Raw genomic sequence first — 22,002 nt, forward strand, 5'->3', positions numbered from 1 at the left:
TAACTTTGTCCTGATGCCAGTACTGTGTTTTGACTACTGCAGCTTTGTAGTTAAGTTTTGAAATTGAGAAGGGTGAATACTTTTTTCAACACTGTTCTGGCTGTTTGGGGTCCCTTGTAGTTCCATCTGAATTTGAGGATTGTTTTTTTTTTTTCTATTTCTGCAAAAAACAAAACAAGAAGAAGAAAAACCCACCATGGCAATCTTTCTGAGGACTGTGTTGAATCTGAAGGTCATTTTGGAGGATGTTAGTATCGGGTCTTCTGTTGACTCAGGTCCCCAGGCGACTTTCAACCATGTTTTGTGGTTTTCAGTGTTCAAATCATTCACCTCCCCTGTTAAATTTATCCCTGGGAACTTTATTCCTTTGCATATTTTACATGGAATTGACTTCTTAATTTCCTTTTCAGATTCTTTTTTTTTTCTTCCCCAGTCCAAAGTTTTGTTAAATAGCAAAACACAAAAACAAAAGCTCATGAGGCTTTCAATTTGCCTTTGGCTGGACTTGTTGCTGGTCTCTCACCTTTCCTGTAGAGCCTGAGGTGTGTGCCATTGGCCTCCCCTCAACAGGCCATGGGATGGGTCCTGCACATGACAGGAGCTTTCTCATAGTGCTGGATTGCATGGAAGAGCCTCAACTTGGACTTGCAGTTAGGGAGGAAGCCGGGTTCAGTGCTGTCTTAGCCCACAGAACCTTCATCTTACAGGGCAGGTCATGCTACACAGCTGGGGACAAGCCAGGCTCTGGGCCTCCCTCTCCTCTATCCAGCCATGCTCCCAGCCCCTTCCGTCTAGAGTTGGGGGGCCTCTCTAGGAGCTCTTGGGCTGTCTCCCATGTGGTCGGCTGCTGGCCTGGAGCTCATGCCCACTGAGCCTCTGCTCCATGCACAGATGGTGGCCTGTCCCCACTCCTCATCATTGCCTTTGCTTCTCTAGTGATTGGGTTGGTGAATCAATGTGTCCTACTCTTGGCTCACCCTGAATTCTGGACGCTGGTCTTTGTCCATCCTCAATGTGACGGGTGCAGGCACAGCCACTTCTTGAGGCCTCGTCCTCCTCAAGGAGGGATGAAGCTCCAGCTGTAGGAACTGGCTCACCAGCTGCCAAGTGGTGGGGGACACAGCTTGGAAGCCTATTCTCGGTGAGAAGGGGAAAGTCAGGGGCTGGGTGGGGAGGGGAGCGAGGGTAACTCTAGGCCTCTCCCTGCCCAGAGATGAGTCTCACCCCTCCTTGCCAGGGACTGCTCAGAGACATGTAGGAAGTCCCTGTTCCCTGCTGCCGGCAGCCCGAGGTCAGAGGCTGCAGTTCTCTCTACAGCCAGTGCCCCCTGAGCACCTAGGGTTGAGACTCCCAACCCTCCACCTGGCCTCAGGGGACCTGCCTTTTAGCCTAGGATAGCCAGCAGGCCAAAGAAGGCCTGCTCTTCCCTGCATATATGCCATGGTTTTGTTGGCCTTGTTTGGTTGTGGGATCTGAGTGGGAGTCCTTGGGGTGGGCAACCTTCCTGGTTGCATCTGAATGGCACCTGCTTCCCAATGCTACTGAACTCCTCCTGGGAGGCCTGTGTGGCCTGAAAAGTTGCTGTGTTGGGCTTGGTGGCCATTGCTGGCTGGAGGACAGTCTCTTCTCTGGAGGTGGGAACCCTACATGGTGAGTGGCCTGGCCTTGGGGCCCTGTTAACTTCTGTGGCCCCTGAAAGTTGTCCCTGGGGCCTTAGGCTGTTTGGCAGACAGTGCAGCCCTGACCATACCAGGGAGGGAGCAAAAAAGGCCTGGGGGGGGGGTAGGGAGGGAACATTTTTCCTGCCACCCTAGGATGGCCCAGGGCCAGAGGATGGGCTGTGTTTCGGAGTCAGGGGCCTCAGGAACAACATGGATGATGGGGGAGGCTGTGCAGCTTCGCAGGGGAGGAGTATGGAGTGTGTGAGCTATCTGGTATGCTGAGAACACGGGTAACTGACACGAACATGTCTCCAGGCCTGGGAATGGAAAACCCCCTTCCCAGCACTGCTGTCCAGAGAGCCCCTGACCCACTGCACGAGCAGGGAGGTACCTGCAGCGCTTGGTCCTGTTCACCAATGCCACAGTGTCCCATGATGCATGTGTCGGTCCTGTCCTGCCTCCTCATCCTCACAGTGAGTGGAGGAGTCCTGGGCTCGGGTCAGAGGAGCCTGTGCCCATGGTGTCTCAGCCTTGGAGGCTTGGGGATATAGCTGCCCACTGAGATGATGGAGCAGAGCTTGGAACGTGGGGTTTAGGAGGGACTGAGGTGGGAGGGCAGTGCAGCTGGGTGAGGGTCCTTCTCAAAAATGGAGGAAGTGGGGTGAGGCAAGGTGAGCACAGCAGTGGTGTCTGAGGGCCCACTGAAGAGGGAGGGCCATGGGAAGTCGGTGGCAGTGAGTGGAGTGCTCTTTCTCCCAGCAAGGGAGCCACAGGCATGGCCCCAGGTGGGAGGGGCCCAGGTGACATGGGTCCAGGCCAGGCTGCTCCTCTCCTGTGCTCAGTTGCACTAAAGGGAAGACTCCTCTATGGCTGGGAAGACCTTTGGTGACCACACACACCAGGTCTACTGGTATGTCCCTGATGCCTGTGCTGTTTTGGAGGCTCCAGGTGAATAGGATTCCTGGAAATACTGCCCCGTGTTAAGATGAGGAGATGGGCAGGGAGCCAGTCTGGAGATAACAGTGGTTCTAGTGTCCCAGGGCCACTGCAGCCAGTCATCATCAATCAGCAGCTCCAATGACTGCCTGTCCTCCCATGGTTCTGGAGGGCTGAAGTCTGAGATCAGGGTTTTACTAGGGCTGGTTCCTCCTGGGGCCCTTCCTTGGTGTGCAGATGGTATCTCCTCCATGTTCTCACGTGGCAGACCCTGTGTCCTGTGCTCTTCTCATAAGGACATAGATGGAATTAGGGCCGCCATGACTGTGGTTTGACCCGCTGGACTTGGGAAAGACCCTGTCTCCTAGTGCGGTTATGTTCTGAGGAGCTGGGGCTAGGGCGGCAGCGTGAGGATTTGGGAGACACAGCTCAGCCCCATAGCACCAGCTCCCTCTTTTCCTTCATTTGCCCTTGGTCTCCTGACGCTAGGTGCTGTCTCACTTCTGGGGACATGTAAGCCCCTGAACAATCCAGTGACTAAATCAGAATGACCCAAGGCCCACCTCCCCTGGCCTTCCCCGGGGACCATCTGCCAAAAGCCCAGGAAGAGGATGTAGACAGATGCCAGTCATGTGTGGGATGCCGATGTGGAGACCCCACAGAGGCAGCCCCAGAGGAAGCTCTTTCTTCAGGACAGCTGTCTTTGGCCTCTCACCCCAAGGCAAGGCATTGGTTCTTGAGGTGGTACTGGGCCTTCTTTTGGGCACATGTCCACAGCTAGCATGCAGCCTGGCCCCTCACGGCCACACAGCCACCCCACCCCCATCTGCAGGAGCACTCAATTTGTGTTCAGGCTGTGCCGACAACAGAAAATGATGCTAACAGGAAAAATAGTATGCTCAACCAAAGCTGGCCGGCCCGCCTGTGTGAATGCTGGGCAGCCTTCTTGTATAACGCAAGTTAGGATTTGGCATGGGAATCCCAGCCAGGAGGACTTCAGGTTTCCATGGTAATTGTCTGCCCTCCCTTCTGGCCAGGGCTTGGAGGGTCTGGGCTTGGAAGGCCTGAAGCAGTTGCCCTCCCCAGGGAATTTAGTCACAGTTACCCTTGCCCACCACAGCACTAGATCAGCCACTTGTGGCCAGAGGCAGCCCCGGGGAACCAAGAGAAACACAGGACACACTGGCTAGCATCACACCAGCAGGCTCCAGCAGGTAGGAGCCATGGCAGCACATGGCACATCAGGACCTAGTCCTCTCAGTGTCTCATAGGCCTGTAAGCCTTGCAGCTGTGGCCTCTAGGGGCCTTGAGGGCAGCCCTCAGCGAGCCCTAGGCCAAAGGGGCGAACACTGGTCACTTCTGTATTTCTCTATTCTTTATTAACAGTTTGCTATTTGTTACTGCTCTGAGCTTCACATTACAAGTCCATGTTTTGTCAGTCTTTTTTAATTCTCATTTTGGTAAAATAAATAGAGATAATGAACTCTAGGTCAACGCTCTCTCGAGCCTCAGTTAACTTCATGATTGAATTTTCGCGTCAGACCTTGAGGACCCGGCCCACTAGTGGCCCAGTGTGCATGACTTGCAGGGACTTTGGCTGGGGAGGGAAGGTCTGGCCCCCGGAGCCATCTGCACTTTGCCAGTGATGGTTTTGTCTCAAAACAAACAGGAACACAAGTTAGTATGAAACTGAGTGGAACCACCCTGAGTCTGTGTCCGTGGCGGAGCTCAGCTTCTGGAGTCACCTGTGGAACACCTGCAGAGCTGAGCAGGTGGACTCCTGGGAAGTTGGGACTTACTCTAGGCTGCTTGCTCACCCAGTTGAGGGGCTGGGACTCATTCTGAGTCTCCTTCTGATGGGAGCACGCTTTCTAGGGTGGCACAGGGATCTCCCTCTCTGTCCTACCCCATCTGGCCCCATCTGGCTCTGGAGTCAGCCTGACATTGCCTGCAGGGTTCCATCTACCTACAAGATGCTCTTGGCCAAAACATAAACATCGTCCACAGCACCAGGGACCTTGTCTTTCTGTCCTGACTCCGATTTACACTCCCACCATTACTGGCTCCTATTGGCACAATCAATGAAGCCACCTCACTTCTCCACCACTTAAAGATCCTGATTCCCAAGGAAAATGGAAAAAATGCTTTTCAAAATCCCATCATTGTGGTTGTGTTTTGTTTGTGTGCAACTGCTCAGCAATCCTCTGCACTCCTCCTCAGGACTAACTTGTCCACTCAGCTCCCTGACTTGCCCTGAGTGTGTGCGCGCACGCGCGCGTGCGCACACACACACACACACACACACACGTCACACACTAGCGTGACCACCGAGCAGCTCTTCTGCATTACAGACTGCATGATGTGAGGCTCAGCCACACCAGTGCAATGGGCTGTCACTACACAGACCCTCTGGGGTCCAACAGAGCCTTTGCATCTGTGTGTGATGAGTGTACAGCACAGGCAGGGAGAACATGGTGCCTGTAGTGTATGTGCACCTATGTGTGCACAAGCAGGAAGACCAGGCACCCACATGTGCATGTGTGCACCTATGTGTAGCACAGCAGGGAGAAGGGGCCAGGGCCACTGCTGCTATCCTGTAGGAAGAGCCTGGAGTGAGGTGGCAGCTGATTCGCCATAAACCTGTCTCTTCTGTCCAGAGCCCAGGGCTCCCTCCCCAAAGAGCTTAATGCGAGAAGGGCCCACACTGGAGCCCCAAGGTCTGGCTGTGCAGGAGGGTGGCCCCCTTTCCTCATAACACCATGACATACCCAGCAGAGGGGGTTGGGTGGGCTGAGCAGCCCCAGGAGCTCCAGGAGGGTTGGGCTCCAGCAGCTTCCCTCCACACCTGCTGGCTGCAGGTGACGACTTGCTTTCCTCTCCTTGTTCTCTCGCATCTCCAGTGTTGTCCAGCTTGCTCTGAGGGATTCCTGGCTCACACTTTGAGAGGACAGTGGGACTGGGCCAGGGTCCGATGGGGACAGCCACCCCAGAGCCTGCAGGAGCCCCAGTCTGGCTTCTCTGCCAGGACTAATGTTCTGATCACAAGGAAATAAAACAAACGTGTCCCCTTGAAAAACCTCAGAAGAAAAACAGGACAGGAAAGGGACCATGACACACTGTGATGCCCTGTGAGGTCCTCAGTGCCTGGGTGCTGGTTCTGGGCAAGAAGCAATGTCAAACCAAAGCCCTCCCCTTCCCTGGACTTTGTAGACAGTATTGCGAAGACAGGAAGAAAGAAAGTGCAGGCCCCTCAGCAGTGGCCAAGTCAGGAGCCGAGGCTCCCACTGCAGGCACTGGACCTAGGGCGAGTGGTGGTCACTATGTACACCGGAGGGAGGCCACCATCTGGCCCAGCCCCACGCCGCTATCTGACGCGCTTCTCCACCGAGTACACAGAGATGTAGTAGTCATTGCTTCCCACCGCCAGATGAGGCTGCAAGGGGAGAGAGCAGATGAGAGTGAGAGCAGGACCCTGGCCACAGGCTGTGGGTGGAGCTGCTGAGCAGGGGCTGGGCAAGGGGTACAGGCTGCTGCTGTTGCTGTGCGCCCAGTTCCAGCCTGGGTGCCATTAACCTCCACCCACCTATACACTCCACACAGGCACAGAGAGGATGGCCCATTAGTGCTGGTTTCTTGCAGGGATGATGCATCATCTAAACTCCATTATAGGCAATTTGCATATTACCCACAGTTCCCTGCGGCTTCTGGCAGGATTACCCCACTGGGACAGTGCTGGGAATCCAATGTCATGTGTTTCGACAGAGCTGCACACAGGCTCCCAAGGAGCCCCCATGCTGCGAGAAGGCAGGCTGGCAGAATCCCAATTTAAATACAAAGTCTACACCCTGGGCTGTGTGACACAGGACAGGTGCTGAGTGACAACTGATGTGCTGATCCCTCACCAGGGCGGAAGGGGGTACCCAAAATTCAAGGCTTCCCTGGGGAGGGTGTGAGTGCAGGGGTCAAAGGACACTGACTGCTCTGCCCTTGGTGCTGCCTATTCTTTCCTGAGTATCAATGACTAGGGTCCCTGAGCAGATGGAGATGGGGAGGAGGGCCCAGGGTGCTTGGGTCACCTAGGCAGCCCTACCTGCTCACAACTGCTAGCAGCCCACTTGCCCTCTACCCCCCAACCTCAGAGTGAGGGCACAGACCCAGTGTGGATGGAAGGCCAAGCAGCTGATGGCTCCGACTCGCTGGCCCATGAAGCCATCATAGTATTTGATGTTGTTGATCAGCTCGCCGTTCCCGTTGTAGATGGCAGTGAACTGGTTCATGGAGCCGCTGCAGGCAGGAGGAGGGAAGGAAGAACAGGAAAGATGGGCCAAAGGGCAGATGACCAGGGATGGGTCGGAAGGTCAACTGCGTCCTGAGGTAGGGAATGGTGACTCATCTCGTTTCCCTCACCTGAGAACTAGGATTCCATCCCTAGCAATGCCTTGAGGGGTCCCAAGAGTTTACTCCAGGAGGGGCGTGTGGCAGGGAAGAGGGCTCTTGCTATTAAAACCTCCAGCATGTTTCCTCTGAGAGGCATCAAGGAAGGTGCAGAGCATGCCAGGGGTGCTGGCCTGGGAGGGTCTGGGTCTGCAGGAGAGGGGCTACAGGTGACAAGGCACATACCATGCGATGAGGTTTGCCTGGGGGTGGATGTCCAGAGCCGTCAGCCCCTTCACGATCTGCAGCACATTCACAGACTCAGGCATCCGAGGGTCGAAGAAGCGCACATCTCCATTGACGCTACAAGAGAGGCCACAGTGATGCCTGTGGGCCTTGACACAGGGCCTGGGGTATTCCACCCAGAGCCCCTTGGGAGGGACCTGGCCCAGAGGGATTGTTAGCAGTGGTTGGGGGGAGTCTGATACCCATTTGCTGATCAAGGCCAAAGCTGCCTGGACCCCCAGGACCATCACTGAGGCTTCCCAGTGGTGCCCATGGGTCCCCATCCCCCTGGTCCTGATGGCCAGGCCCTGACAAGCCTTCCCCTCCTTAGCCAGAAGAGGCCACATGTGATGTTGCCACAAAGCCAGACACCCCACCCAAGGTCTGGAGAACCAGCCACGAGCAAGGTGAGGAGTATGTGGTTTGCTTCTGGTCACAGAGATTAGATGTTGTGCAGCAGGAGCCCAGGGTGGGAAAAGAAAGAGCCCCACAGGGAGTCCAGGTCACCTCCCTGAGGCTATGGCCTCCTGCCTTTGATGTTCATTCTAAGAGTTATGTTTTATTTTTATATTACAAACAAGGGGGGAAGGAGCAACTCTTTAAAGAAATGGTGGCTTTGTGACAGTAAATTTCATTTTGTCGTCCCTTTAACAGGAAAATAAATACTCGCTGCTTTCAGCATGGTATTTACTGCACAGCAGAACTGAGTTCATGTGTAGGCAAGGCTGGCCTGTTCAGCCATGTACGGCCAGCAGCACTGGCCCTGGCAGCCCTGCTGCCTGTGTGTGGGGGTGCACCTGTCATTCTGACCACATCTGCTCCCACCCCAGTCCAGAGCTTTAAGGCAGGCAGGTCTCTGCGCTGCCCTCTCCATGGCACCCTGACCTTTCTGTCCAGTGTTGGAGCCAGAGTCAATTACTTGGAAATGCCAATGCTCCCCGGTTGGCTAAATACCCAAGACATATTTAAATGGAAGGAAGTAACAGTTTTACAACGCATGTCTTGTGCATGCTTCACCCCTTACCTCACGCTCACGATGTGGCCTTCGGGGTGCTTCTGCAGGTATGCCTTCACTACCCAGGCCGTGTGCTCCCGGTAGGTCATCACGCGGCTGGAAGGGATGGTGTGGTCAGGGGAGAGCCTGGCCCAACTCCTCTTTCCAAGCTACTCAGGGATAGGGGGACAGGTGTGGGGCAGGTACAGGGAGGCTAGAAGAAGGGAAGGACAGGCTGGGTGACTACGATGGCCCTGGCACACGGCAGGCTCTAGAGGTCACACAGGACTGAGCTACCAGCAGAGCTGCACTGGGCTGCACTGTGACAGAAACTCTGGTTTCCTTGCGTCCAGCTTCAGTTTCCCCATTGCTGACTTTTGAGTCTAGGGCACCAGATTTTGGAGGGAGGAGGGCCCACTGATACCTGTCTTGGAGTACCTCATCTGCCCATCACCCCAGAGCAGCTCTGCAGGCAGACAGCTCTGTCTCTGTGTGGTAAACTTTGATGGCTCTGTCTGAGAAGGCAAGCACTGCCACCAGGCCAGTGGGTAGCAAGGATCCCTTCTGTTGGGTGAGGATGCATGGCCACAATAACTACTTGGGGACCCCAGGGCTACTACAAGATCCTTCGGCCCTTTGTGGGATCAATTCTCAAGTTTCCTGCCTGCCTAGGTTTAATTGGGAGATAAAGGATGATAGACCATGAATCCCACCCTATGAAAGTGTATACTTCATGCTAGAGGCATGGCTTAAGTGGTAGAGTGCTCGCCTAGCAAGCACAAGGCAAGAAAGTGTACACGTCAGTGGATTTCTGTGACTCATACAGCTGCGACCTCTACCTGATTTTAGAACATTTTCATTACCCTCAAAGAAACTCTTTGCATGCCCCATGACAGATGCTTTTGGAGGGTGGGTCCCCATCATTAAGGCAGGGGATGGTCCTGTGAAGGGGACATATGACCAAGGTTGCTCTGTGGCAGAGGGTGGCATGGAGCCCACAGCTGCCCTTGCTGCCCGAGCCTCAGGTCCTGCTTCCCCTCCCATCCCCAGGAGCTGGTGTCCCCTGATGCTTAAGTTTGTGTCCCAGCTGAAATCTGTCCTACTGCCCCTCTTCTGAGGTTCCTATAGTTTGTGGAGGCTCTGTATGTGGCTGGTCTGCCTGCCCCTCCATCTGTGTCAGGCCTGCTTTCCAGGCATGCTGGGTATTTAAGAGACACATGGACTCAACCCTTGCTCAATGTTACCACATGTGTGCCCAGCCTCCCTGGGTGCTCATGCACACAGCCCAGGTATAGCAATGACAGCATTCTCATGTCCAAGAGAGACACAAAAGCAGAGAAGGCAGGTGCCTCTCCAGGACTCCCTGCCATTTTCCTGACCCCAGACCACAAGCGTATGCTACGGGGCTTGTCCACCTCCATGGGCAGTGAGAACCGGCTGTGTGGGTCGTGTCTGCCTTGAGTCCACCCCAAATGGCCTCAGTGCTTCACTGTGGATTCCTAGGGCAAGCTTCTTGTCTCATGAAGCAATCCGGACCCGTCCACTGGCAGAGGCCACCCTGCCTTTTGAAAGGAACCCTGAGTGGCACTGAGGAGGTGAGGGTGGGCAAGTTACCATTCACTGAGCGCCATCCTCCTGTCATAGACACGGATGGAGCCATCACCGAGGCCAGCCACGATGAGAGAGCGATGGGAGTCGCAGGACAGACTCGTCACGCAGCTGTCAGCGCCTGTGGGGATGTCCTAGGCCAAACAGAGAGCAGTGAGGAGCAGGTATGCAGCCGCCCTGCAGTGCTTGCTGTGGACACCTCCATCTCCCTCCCTGCTGCTTTGGCCTTCGCCTTGCAAGGTCTGAGAAGTCTGGGGCCAAGGCAGGGCAAGCCCCACAGGGTACTCAGCCCACCCCGATCTGCCTGAGCACCTGCTCTGAGCCTGTGCCCATCAGCCAGGCCAGGCAAGCCTGCGAGCCTGAGCCCGGGCACAGCCTGCAGCCACCTCTGGGGACACATGGCTCTCGGTGCCAATTAAACTTTCCCACAACAGCTCCCTCTTTCCTGAAAAGAGAGACGAAGCACATTTTGGCAGGGAGGAACCCTCGTTACTCCCTCTTAAAACCCCTAATTAGTCAAAAGAAGAGCCGAGAAGCAGCCTCCCTTTCCCTTGACGGCCATAAATGCTGCGAAGGGCAGGAGGAGTGATGAATGCCTGGCAGGAGAGAGCAGGAAACAAAAAATGGGCCTCCAGAGGGTAAAAGGTGCTTCTTCAACCACATTGGGCTTGCTTGAGGGGAAACCCACACGTATGGGAAACAGAACCATGTCTGAGAGGCAGAGGCCTGAGAAGGAGTGGCTGCTGTTCCTCAGCACCCTGATACAACCAGACTCTTAGGAGCCTTAGTCCTCTTAGGAGGAGCCTCAGGTGCACCCCCGCACAGACAACGGCTCCGGGACATGGGACAAGCCCATGGGTCATGACACTGTGCTGAGAGTCATCACTAGGTCTTTACACCCCATTGGGAACATCTCCTGAGTATCAGGATTTCCACGTTGTGCCCTTTAGAACAGGAAGGAAACCCTATTGAGCTCTGTTTCCAGTGGGTACAGGGCTCCCCAAGAAGGAGCATAAATTGAGCTGTTTGGTGCCATTGTGGGATGTGATGACAGGATAGGGGAGGCTGGCCACAGTAAGTTGGAGGGAGTGACTTCTGGTTACAGCCCCTTCCAGGCAGTAGAAGGGCTGCTCTACCCTAAGGGAACCAGGACAACTTCTAACAGGCACCAGTAACCATCACACCCCATCAGCTCAAGTCATGCCTGCTTCCTACCTCAGTTCCACAGCACTGCAGAGCTGCCTTCATGCTGCCAGGCAGCCTCTGCCTCCACATCACATAGCGGGGCAGGGCGGGAAAGGGAAAGGCTGTGCTAGGTCTCTGCTCTGTGCCTCTCTGGACATCCAGAAAGCTCCTTGGGTGCTCTCCCTGCTGTATCTGTGGTCTTGCTTGGGCTCTGGTTGGGGAGCCTGCCTGGCCTTCTACTGCTTTCCCAGGTGTCTTAGGCAAACCTAGTGCTTTCTCTCTCTCTCTGTTAAAATGACAATAAAAGATGCTTTCAAAGACTGGGGTGCAGCTCAGTGGCAGAGTGCATGCTTAGCATGCATGAGGCCCTGGGTTCAATGCCCAGCACTGAAAAAAAAAAAAAAAAAAAAAAAGAGATGCACACAGCCAAATAATTAATCATTCTAATTTAAAATATTTCACCCCACTGATTTCTGGTATTCCCTAATTTGCACAGCTAAAACAATATCTGAAAATAATTAGGATTAGCATAGGCTTAATTATGCTGCAGTGCAGGGTCAAAGTGCCATGATTGATATGCTTGCAGAGGCAATTAGTTTCCAGAGGCTGCAGTGTGTGGTTTGTGCCAGGCAGCAAGGCATCATCCTTTCCCATTCACTCCCCCAGATGGCTGGGAGGTGATCAAAGCACACCTGGCCTAGAGACCCAGGTCTTGGAGATCTGTTTTGTGGAGGGGAGCATGGAGAGCCTGGGACAACGGGGCAAAGGGGGCCACCCAGGGGCCCACAGTGATTACCTGCACCTTTGTCTCGCGGTCCGCGTCCCAGATCCGGACGATCCGCACATCCCCCGAGCTCATGAGGAGGCCGGTTTCTTGCTCCCAGTCCACCACCATCCCAGCTCCTGGGGAGACAGAGTGGGACATGGTGTCAGCCCGCAGGCTCTGGGTAGGATGGGGGCGACTGTTCTGGGCACTCAGCCAGTAGTTCCAAGGAGCAACCCCTTAACCTAGCAGGGGATCCATGCCCCTCATAGAAACTCGGGCTGCGGCTTCCAGGGTACCCTGAGTGCAGGCTGGTACAGCAATTCTGAGCCTTCCCCAGAATTCTGCTAGACTATACTGAAGATATCTGATAGAAGACAGTATGACCTCAGGATCTTTAGTTCAAGACACATGTCTTCCAGAACACTGGGCACAACTGGTCCTAGTAGGTTCCTAGCTCTCTTAGAAAAACCAAGGGCTCTGCACAGGCTGTGGGCTGGCTGCACTGGGCGGTCTGGGGGTCTGATTACCAGGTCAGAACAATGGGTGCACAGGCAGAATAAAACAACGGCTGCCTCACCAGGGGCAGTGGCACATCATGATTGTCTCAGCTCTCCAGGAGGTGGAGACAGGAGAATCGCTTCAGCCTAGGAGTTTTAGATCAGCCTGTGCAACACAGAGACCCTGCATCTTTTTAAAAAAAGAAAAGGCGCACCCTTTCCATCTGGGACTAGACAGGGAGCGACTTATGCTTTCACATAATAATGTCTTCTTTTTAAAACCAGCTTTTTTTTCGTGGCACTGTGGTACTTGCTAGGTAGGTGCTCTACCACTTGAACCATACCCCTAGCCCCTTTTTGCTTTAGAAAGGGTCTCTCTTGAACCTCAATCCACCTGATCCCTGCCTCCGGAGTGGCTGGTATTACAAACATGAGTCACTGTGCTTAGCTGAGAATTTTTTTTTTGAAGTGCTGGGAATGGAACCCAGGGCCTTGTGCATGGTGGGCACTCTACCACTGAGTTTTGTCCCCAGCCGAACAAGATTTAAACAGTTCAGTTTACTATTTTTAAGCACACATGAAAAAAACACAAAAGAAATAAATCCTTATACTCAACTACCCAGATCTAATGGCTGCTAACATTTTGCTATGTTTGTTCTGTCTTAAAAAATCATGTTTCAATTTTATTTCCTTGGGTGATGCTGGGGATTGAACCCAGTCCAGGTTCTCAGAAGCCAGCCTCAGCTCCTCACTCAATAGCCCAGGGGGTGGCAGGGGCTCTGCAGGGCCCTGGAATGGGCAATTCTGACACATTGTGGCTTGAGGACAGGGGTCTCAGGAAAGCTCCGTTTCATGACACGAAGCACACCTTGTCCTGGGATGGACTTCAATTCCCCCAAGGATATATGCAGAGCCCGCAATTCCCCCAAGGATATATGCAGAGCCCGCAAGGGGGACAAGTGTGTCTCCAGGCTAGCTGTGCCCGTGATGCCTATGTGCGCCTATCCGCCTATCTGTGCATGTGTTTGTGCATGTGTGTCCCTGTGTGTGTATGGACTTGAGCTGGAGGGAAGAATATACAGATTCCACATGCCACAAGTCTTCCAAAGGGCAGGAGGGGCTGGCATCTTTTTGGTGCAAACCAGATTTGACCTCTTGTGAAGAAGGCAGAGAAAGCACCCCTGGGGAGGAGATAACCTGGCAGAGGCCTATGCAGGTGAAGGAGATGGTGGTCCAGGCTTCACAGAGCCTCTTTCTGCAGAGTGTAGGCTAACGTAGGCTCCTAGGATGATGGTGTTTCAGGTCCCCCTCCCCTCACCATTCTGCAGCTACCACAGTGCTTATAGGCCAGGTTGAAAACAACTGTGAATGTAGTGGAGAGCTTGAAGCTCTATGGGGGACTCAGAGAGAGAAGTGGTGGTCTTGCTCTGGCTGGGAAGACCATGGTGAAACTCCGACATATGCTAACTGCATGCCTGAAAGTAGCAGCAATGTCATACTCCAGAACTATTCCACTTGCTCCCCATATAGGGCCAGGGCCCAGAGCTCTGAAGGGGCATGTCAGAAGCCCAACATGGTCGCTGGACAGTGGCAGGAGAATGTGTGTGCTCAAGAAGGGGACAGGAAGTAGGTACAGAGGTCGCAGTTCAGATCAGACTTGTCTTTGGTTCCTGAGGGAAGATCCTGAAAGGTGGAAGCCCTGAATGAGGGTCACAAACTACAGCAAGTTTCTCTGGCCCTGCTAGAGGCAGTCCTGAGAGTGGTTCCCTGGGTCTCCTGGCTACATAGGGAAGTTGTAGCCAAATGGCCTGAGGGTGCTTATTGAGTAGGCTAGGTTCCTTCCAGGGAGGCCCCTGTGCCAGGGTCCATGTCACCTCCAGGCCCTGTGGTATACAGCTCACCCCATCTTGAGCCCTTCCTGTGAGCCAGCCTCCCAAGCTGCCCTCACCTCCCATCTTCTAACCCCAAGGAAGAACAAGACAGCTCTTTTCTCAGCCAGTCACTCCCAGCTGAGAGGCAGAGGCCATAACCAAGCAGACTCCTTCTCAGTGACAGTCATACCTGCAAGCCCTGCTCTCGCTCACCTATGCTGTTGGGAACTCCAGATGGGAGGCCCTGGCTGGCATGTCACTGCCTCTCCTAGAGATTTCAAGAGGGGTGGAAGGGTTGAAAGAGGTGGAGGTAAAACACCCATGCTGAAGTCCAGGTGTGGGACTCAGGAGCTGGGACACCTGGGACAAGGAGCTATCTTCCACATATCTTCCCACATACTCTGGGCCTTTTCAGGGCAGTGGAGGGTGGCTGACAATCAGCGTAGCTGCTCTGTGCCATCTGCATGATAGCATTGGCTCCTTCCTTCCTAACTAGGTTATCTCCAAAACACACCCATCACCCTCCTTCTTCTACCCCTCCTTAGTGTCTCTTGCCTGGAGAGAAGCAAAGGAAAATACCACAGAGAAGCTATCCTCCCAGAACCACTCACAGGTATCCCAAGGCCGACAGGTGAGCTGGGCAGGTGCAGGAAGAACACTGTGATACCAGTGATCCTCAGATGTGTTCCCACACTGCCTACCCTGCCCTTCTGTGAGCTCAACTCTGCCTTCAACCAGGCCTATCCCTGTGGGGAAGCTGAGATCTGACAACACTGTGGTCATCATTGTGATGAAATAAACCTGAGGAGTCACCTACCAGGTGTCCTAGAGGGAAATCACAGCAGTGACAGCCTGCAAAACCATGTAGCAGGGGCTACTATGGTCACTTGCTGGGGGTCCTAAACATGGAGCCTGGTCTCCAGCAGAACCGCCACCAGTGGGAGCAGGTGGACAGGCCTTTGCTCTAACAGGGGAAATAGCAAAACAGAAGGGGTTGCTGTGCTGGAGCCTGCAACTGCCCAGGGGACCCAGCAATGTGGACTTGGCTGTGTTGGGGTAAGGTATGGATGTTTTTCCTCCAACCCAATAACATTTCAAACCATGGCTACAATAAAAAACTACATGTATGAGGAAATGTTCACAATGGAGTTGCCTAGGCAGGTGGCTGGGCAGCCCCATCTCACAGGAAGTTCACTGGTAAAAACAGAATCATGGAGCCAGGGCAGGCCCCACAGAAATGGGTGACTGGGAAGAAGGCCATGTCCAGCAGACACGGATCAAGATGCAGAAGGCACAGGCCCAGAGAAGAATAACTGGCGGGGCCACTGCTACTCTTCACTTGGAGTTACCAGGACTGCAGGTTGTGTTGAAGGATAGCTGCTCCATGTTGCAAATGCCCCAGTCTGCAAGGGCCCCTGGAAACCTGGACTTTGATTGCCTGACCCAGTCCTCTTCCAGCCTTCTGCCTGAGGCCTTCAGAAGGACTCACTGGAGGCGCCTGCACCCTCCCCACACTGTGGGGTGATATAGGTACATGCAAAGCTTTGCCCTGAGCCACAGACTATAGCCCACAGGTCCTCAGCCTGGGCAAGCTATGAGTAAAGGGGGCCTCCTTTGTCCAGACACAGATCACTGCACACTGGTCACTAGGAGGGCATTCATTTTGGCATAGGAGAACATGATACCAGCCACTCGGCCTGGCCAGGACAATGATTTTTCAAGCCATACTTGGCTTTACACTAGGGACAAAGGCTGGGGAGTTCCACCTATGACACTGACCACAACTCAGGGCCACACCTGAGACTCAGAAGAACACTCAGGTCTGAGGTTTCCATGCTTATGGTTGCTGGGTGAGACAGATGGGTGATAATTTCAGGGACTGAAGTGAATGGGGCGGCCTGTGGGGAGCCGGCCCAGGGGTGTTGGAACCATATCTCCCACAGCTCCAGACTTCCTTCTCCTAGAAGGAGCCCAAACTCACCTCGTGTTGTTGGCAGCATGTCTGAGAGCCCCTGCCATGCAGTCACCATCTCTGGGTTCTTTTCCAAATCAGCAAAATTCTTCCAGACTCTGATGGCACCATCATCTGAGAAAGGAGAGATGAGACATGTGACCCTGTGTCCTGCACTGCCCTCCTGGGTGTCAGATCCTGCCTGGAGGCTGGCCTTGGCTCTGCCAGGTGCAGCCTGCAGAGTGCAATTGCAGAGGTTTGGCCACCTGTATTGTGACTCTGGCAGCAGATTCCCACCTGGAAAAAAAAAATCTGGACATGGTAGACTCATGCCTAGCTACTTACAAGGCTGAGATTGGAAGATCACATTTTAAGGCCAGCCCAGGCAAAAAAGTTCACAAGACTAATAGCTGGATGCAGTGGTACATGCCTGTCATCTCAGCTACATGGGAGGCTGAATTCAGGAGCTCTCAATTCCAAGTCAGCCAAAGCAAAAAACAAGACCTGATCTCAAAAAATAATCAGAGTAAAAGGGCTGGAGGCAGTAGAGCAGTAGAGAGCCTGTCTAGCAAGCTCGAAGCCCTGAGTTCAAATCCAAGTCCACCAAAAAAAAAAAAGTGCAGAATGAAGAAAAGAAAACCAAGTAAATGAAGAAACCAGAGTGAGACCCAGGGCTTCGTTGAAGCGCCTTCACAGGCTGCCCTTCAGGAAGCGGGAGCTCCGCTGGCAGGAGGACGGAAGGGAAGGACACGTATCTGAGGCCCAGCATGGTGGTCAGAGAATGAGCTGGTGGTACCAGAGCCTGCTGGTTGTGCATGCCCCACAAGTGTTGCAGCTTGGGGCATCTTCCCTTGTTTTCATGTGTCACCTGTGGCTCGCCCAGGACCCCACAAAGGTTAGGAGGACAGGGGCTGACAAAGCATTTCCTGATCATGGAAGGCCCAGGGTTCCAAGGTGAAAAGGCACAGTCCCAGATCCTGACTGACAATACCACCCATGTGCGCCTGCCTCTGTGTCCACGCCCCTTTCCTCACAAGCTCCCTGCTCCTGAACGACAGCAACCCTCGTGAGCAGTCTCATGATTCTCGAGACCTCACTCTGCTCTGCGTCTGGGCCCAGGTCGGGCCAGCCAGGCCCACTCACCTGTGGCCGTCAGCAGAAGGGAGCAGTCCTGGCCGTTCAGGTACTCCATGGCAGTGACCCTGGTATACCGAGGGTTTCCATTGTGGAAATAGTCCAGCTTCTCCCCTTTCTCCCAGTCCCAAAAGCTTGAGGGAATAAGGGAGGAATGAGGCTAGTCATTAGAAAATGTAACCCTTAACTGTAGTGACGGCTACCACCCAAAGCAGGAAATAGCAAGCGTGGGTGAGGATCTGGGTCCCTGGAACCTCTGCTTGAGCACTGGTGCTATGCTGCGGCATAGCTACTGCACAGACAGCAAGCAAAGAATTATCAGGTGACCCACACTTGAGCTTTTGGGGATATACCCAAGAGAACTGGAAGCAGGGACAGATATTAGTATACCCAGGTTCACAGCAACACTTCACAGCAGCTAAAAGGTGGAAGCAACCAAGTGCCCAATGACAAATGAGTGGATAAACAAAAGCTGGTCTACCCACATGATGGAATGACGTCCTGACAAATGCTGTGACATGAATGAGCCTTAAGACATGCTATGTGACACAGGCCAGACACAAAAGCACAGCACAAGTCCTCTTATAGGAGATCCTAGAGCAGTCAAATTCAGAGATGGAAGGTGAAGTGGGGGCTACTAGGGGCTGGAGGGGAGGAGGGAATTACATGTGTGATGGTGCAGAGTTTCAGTGTGGGAAGATGAGAAGGTTCTGGAGATGGACAGCTGGGCTGGCTGCACAGAGTGTGAATGTGCTCAGTATCACTGACCATGACTTTTGACATGCTAAGATGGAGGCTGGGGACATAACTCAAGTGGTAGAGCAGCCTGACTAACAAGCATGAGGCCCCAAGTTCAAGTCCAAGCACTGCCAAAATGAGGTTAACTTTTATGTTTCATAAATGTTTTATGTTAATATATATATTTTATATATGCTGGTAAGGTTTTTTTTTTAACCAGGATCTTGAGAGAGAGGGAGAAGAAACAGAGGTGAGGAGTACAGGTATTTTATAAGCTATAGGAAAGTCCCCCACAAAGTGGGTGCTTTCTCCATTACACAAGGGCAAGACTTGGCATAAATTAAACTCAGTTCTTCTTGAGGGCAGCTGGTGTCTTTCTGTCACACACTTGCTTCTGCAGAGGAGGTAATGAGCAAGGACCCTTTCATACCAGCCTGTCAGAGACGTGACCTTTGGTCACAACTCTCGACCATCCTTCTGTAACATGGCCAGAATGGGTGCAGCATGGGACAGAGCCGGGCACAGAGGAGGCAAGAAGAGACTCCCAGCCACTTAGCGAGGAAGAGGTGTGATGGAGGGAGAAGGGCAATGGGTTCCCCAGTGAAGGAAGGTCCTTGTAGGCAGCCACATTTAAATCAGTGCCACTTTATTGGGTGGGGAGACTGAAGAAAGCCATGCCTACCAGATGCTATCCTTGTCGGCCACAGCTATGCACGGTGTGAAGGGGTGAAATTTAACCACAGAGGGGACGCCGGGGTTCCTGTTCAGAAAAATCTGGTCATCCAATCTGGTTATGCCTGCAAAAGAAACACACTGATGGAGTCAGTGGCCACTTTTCAGCTACAGCAACACTGACAATACATTTTTTGAAGGCCACATCAACACCTGTATTTGGGGACCAAGGAGACACTAAGGAGACAGAGAGAAAGGCAGGGTCAAAGAGAGGGGCTGAAAGCACACATTGAGGAATGAGGGGGACATTAGCCCAGTGTGTCCTTGGGGTGTGTCCCCAGCTGCAGGGTCTCTACCTTTGCCTGGAGCCCCCAGAGCTCCTGGTATAGGCCTGGAGGCTTAGCAAGGGTTCAATCTATACTCCTCAAGTCAACAACTGAGGGGAGACCATGGACAGTGTATGAGGACTAAGGTCTGCAGATGGCCCCTGTCTGGGCTTCTGACTCAAGGCTGAAACATGGGTGCAGCCAACACTACTCATGACTCAGTTGGGGTCTGAGTCTAGTCTCCCAGTCTACAAAGGTTAGCCAGGAAGTCACATGACTGAAGGACAGTATGGCCAAGTAAACAGGAGAGGGGGTGTGTTTTCCTTACCAGGTCCCAGGGAATACATTGTCAGGGTTTTGTAAGAGCTTGCTTGAGAAAGAAACACAAAGACACTAAAGATGCCATCAAGAGGTATTCAGGCACACTTGGTAGCAAGGGTTCCTGGAGAAGCTGTGCAGTAGCAGGCACACATGCTGTTCCTCCACTGAAGCACCCAGCAGTGGAGTGCTACCCTAGCCTCCACCCTCTGCACAGCCTCTGGGTGCCCAGGAGGATGTTTTGGGAACCTGGATGGACAGGGAAAGTCTCCTGGCCTCTTGCAGCTGCTTGGCTGTGCTTCTGGCCTGGAGAACCTGGGGTCTGTGTGTCTTCCTGTGGGGAGTGATGGGCCTGGTGTGTGGTAGAAGAACAGTCTACTGTTAGGCGTAAGGTTGCTCTGCTATGGGTAACTCTGAGCTCAGTTCCTCTCCCCTTGCCTGTGTCCTGTGCTGTTTGTCAGCACTGAGGGGCAACAACCTTGGGGCAGTCAACACTGCTTGGTATTGGTGAAGCAGGAGTTGCTCTGTTGCCACCCCCTGTCCTCTGGCTCCTCTTTCTTAAAATGCAAGTGAGGAGGGAGAACCACTCTGTGACAGGAGGGCTTTGCTAGTAAGAGGCGAATGGCCCCTGGTTTGAAATGGCTATAGTGTGGAGTTAGCCTGGAGGCACCTTCATTCTCAATTATGTTTTTTTTTTTTTTAAGAGGCACCAAAACAGTAAGCATAATTTCAAGCACTGAAAGATAAAGGGAGGGCTGGGGTTTGGCTCAGAAGTGAACACTTGCCTAAGATGCACAAGGCCCTGGGTTCCATCCCCAGTGCCACAAAAAAAAAAAAAAAAAAAAACAAAAAAAAAACCAATCACTATATGCATTCATATGTACGCAAATATCAGTACATGACAGTGACAGCCAAGGTCATGTATGTCTTTGGGAGGGGAAGCTGACTGGTGGGTTAGGGACCTGAAGAAAACCAACAGGGGCTTAGCCATGCCCTGTTCCTGGGACTGACAGGTACTTCTCCAATTAATTTTGGTTTTGCATTGTTTTCCCACCTCTGTTTATACATCTCCCTGCACACGGCTGGCTGTCAGATAGTAAAGCAGAGCTCCACCTGAATCCCGAGGGTGTGGCTCTGCTGCTATAGGCTTGGTGATGAATTCATCTACATCTCCTTATCTCAGCTGCTGACCTTTCCCACACGTCACTGGCTCCTCCTTTGTGTGTTTTTAATAAATATATCTCTTTTTTCCACAAAGACTGGAAGAGGGAATGTTTTTTTTTTGGTGGTACTGGGGTTTGAACTCAGGGTCTCATGCTTGTGAGGCAGGTGCGCTACTGCTTGAGCCACTTGTTCAACCTGAAAAGGAAGATTATTCTCTCTCTTTTTTGTCTAGAACACTGGTTTTTGCTGCTTGAATGCTTAGCTCAATTCTGACCAGAAATGCTAGCCAAGGTGGCCTTCAGCGGTGCAACTATGTGGGGCAGACCCAGCTTCCAAACCTGTTTCATGAAACTAAGTTGCATTAGCTCTCCGTGAGGGGGTGCACAATCTCACAGCCAAGCTTCATCTCTGCCAGCTTGATGTCCTTGTCTGGGAGGACGCACAGTGCCCTGGGGTTGCACATATGTTTGGCAGGTGCTTGCCCGCTGTGGAGAGCCCCAGGAGCGCCGTCCTTACCCTTCTGGATGACCTGCTGTGCCTGCTTCCTGACGCGGGTGTTCCGTAGGAACCGCCACTCCCGCTCCTTGCGGATCTGACTCTCCAGGTCGTGCTCTTCAGGGATCTTCAATGACAGAAAACAGTTAATTACACTCAGCATCCAGAAAAGTCACTTCCTAGATAAAAGGCTCTTCTTCCTCAGATGTTGGAGGCCTGGGTCATTTAGTCTGACCCTTACTGATGCCCACTGGCAGGCAGAGTGGAGTTTGTGGCTGACCCGTGAGCTTCTGACAGTTGCAGAGTTCATAGGCTAGGCCTGAGGACACCCTCCACCAAATGGCCTGTGAGTGAGGCTGACAGGTATGGGATATGAGTGGGAAGTGCCTCCCAGACCCCCACAAGGCAGGCAGAAGCCACAGTACCAGCTTTGACAATTGCACCTGTTTGTATTAAAGACAGGGTTATTTCCTTCCTCTTATGCCCTGTAGGTAAATTTGACTGACTCTGATTCTCTGCTAGAAAACTAAGACTAAGTTAGTTGTAAAGTCTTAAAGAATGGAAGAAATTAAATAAAGAAGATAAAACCCGATTTCCTCCTGGCTGGTTGTGTGGATGGAGCAGCTTCCATGACCAGCCTTGGGGTCAGTCAGGATGACAACACAAAGGCCAAAGGGAGCCCTTGTTCGTCATTTAAAAAGCCATTTCCTCTGACAGAAAAAGCCTAAGGAAGCCATGCATTGGTGGCTCACACCTGTAATTCTAGCTACTTGGGAGGCAGAGATCAGGAGGACTGAGGCTTGAGGCCGGTCTGGACAAACAGTTTATGAGACCTGATCTGCAAAAATAACTAGAACAAAGCAGACTGCAGAGCACCTGCTTTGCAAGTGCAAGGCCCTGAGTACAAACCCCAATCCTGCAGGAAAAAAACACAACAACCCCCCACCCCCAACGATAAAGAATGCATTGAGTATGGCTGAGAAATGAGACAATCTACACAGAGCTTCGGGTGGGCTCTGGGAGGCTC

At 52.9% G+C, this 22,002-nt stretch overlaps 1 protein-coding gene across 5 annotated transcripts in view; it reads right to left on the reverse strand.

Annotated features, from left to right (window-relative positions):
* Positions 1-3,954: 3,954 nt before the first annotated feature.
* Positions 3,955-22,002, reverse strand: part of Rptor (regulatory associated protein of MTOR complex 1) — a 351,661-nt gene continuing 333,613 nt past the window's right edge. For all 5 annotated transcript variants that reach the window (XM_074044925.1, XM_020168971.2, XM_074044926.1 and 2 more), the window contains 10 exons: positions 20,997-21,102; positions 18,683-18,797; positions 17,272-17,396; positions 16,159-16,263; positions 11,840-11,946; positions 9,865-9,992; positions 8,281-8,367; positions 7,218-7,334; positions 6,752-6,881; positions 3,955-6,030 (listed from right to left, as the gene is read on the reverse strand). In XM_074044925.1, coding sequence (XP_073901026.1) covers positions 5,962-6,030; positions 6,752-6,881; positions 7,218-7,334; positions 8,281-8,367; positions 9,865-9,992; positions 11,840-11,946; positions 16,159-16,263; positions 17,272-17,396; positions 18,683-18,797; positions 20,997-21,102 — 1,089 coding nt within the window. In that variant the 3' untranslated portion in view covers positions 3,955-5,961. The remainder of the gene's footprint in view (positions 6,031-6,751; positions 6,882-7,217; positions 7,335-8,280; positions 8,368-9,864; positions 9,993-11,839; positions 11,947-16,158; positions 16,264-17,271; positions 17,397-18,682; positions 18,798-20,996; positions 21,103-22,002) is intronic.

Source organism: Castor canadensis, chromosome 11, assembly GCF_047511655.1.
Source record: "Castor canadensis chromosome 11, mCasCan1.hap1v2, whole genome shotgun sequence".
Lineage (NCBI taxonomy): Eukaryota > Metazoa > Chordata > Mammalia > Rodentia > Castoridae > Castor > Castor canadensis.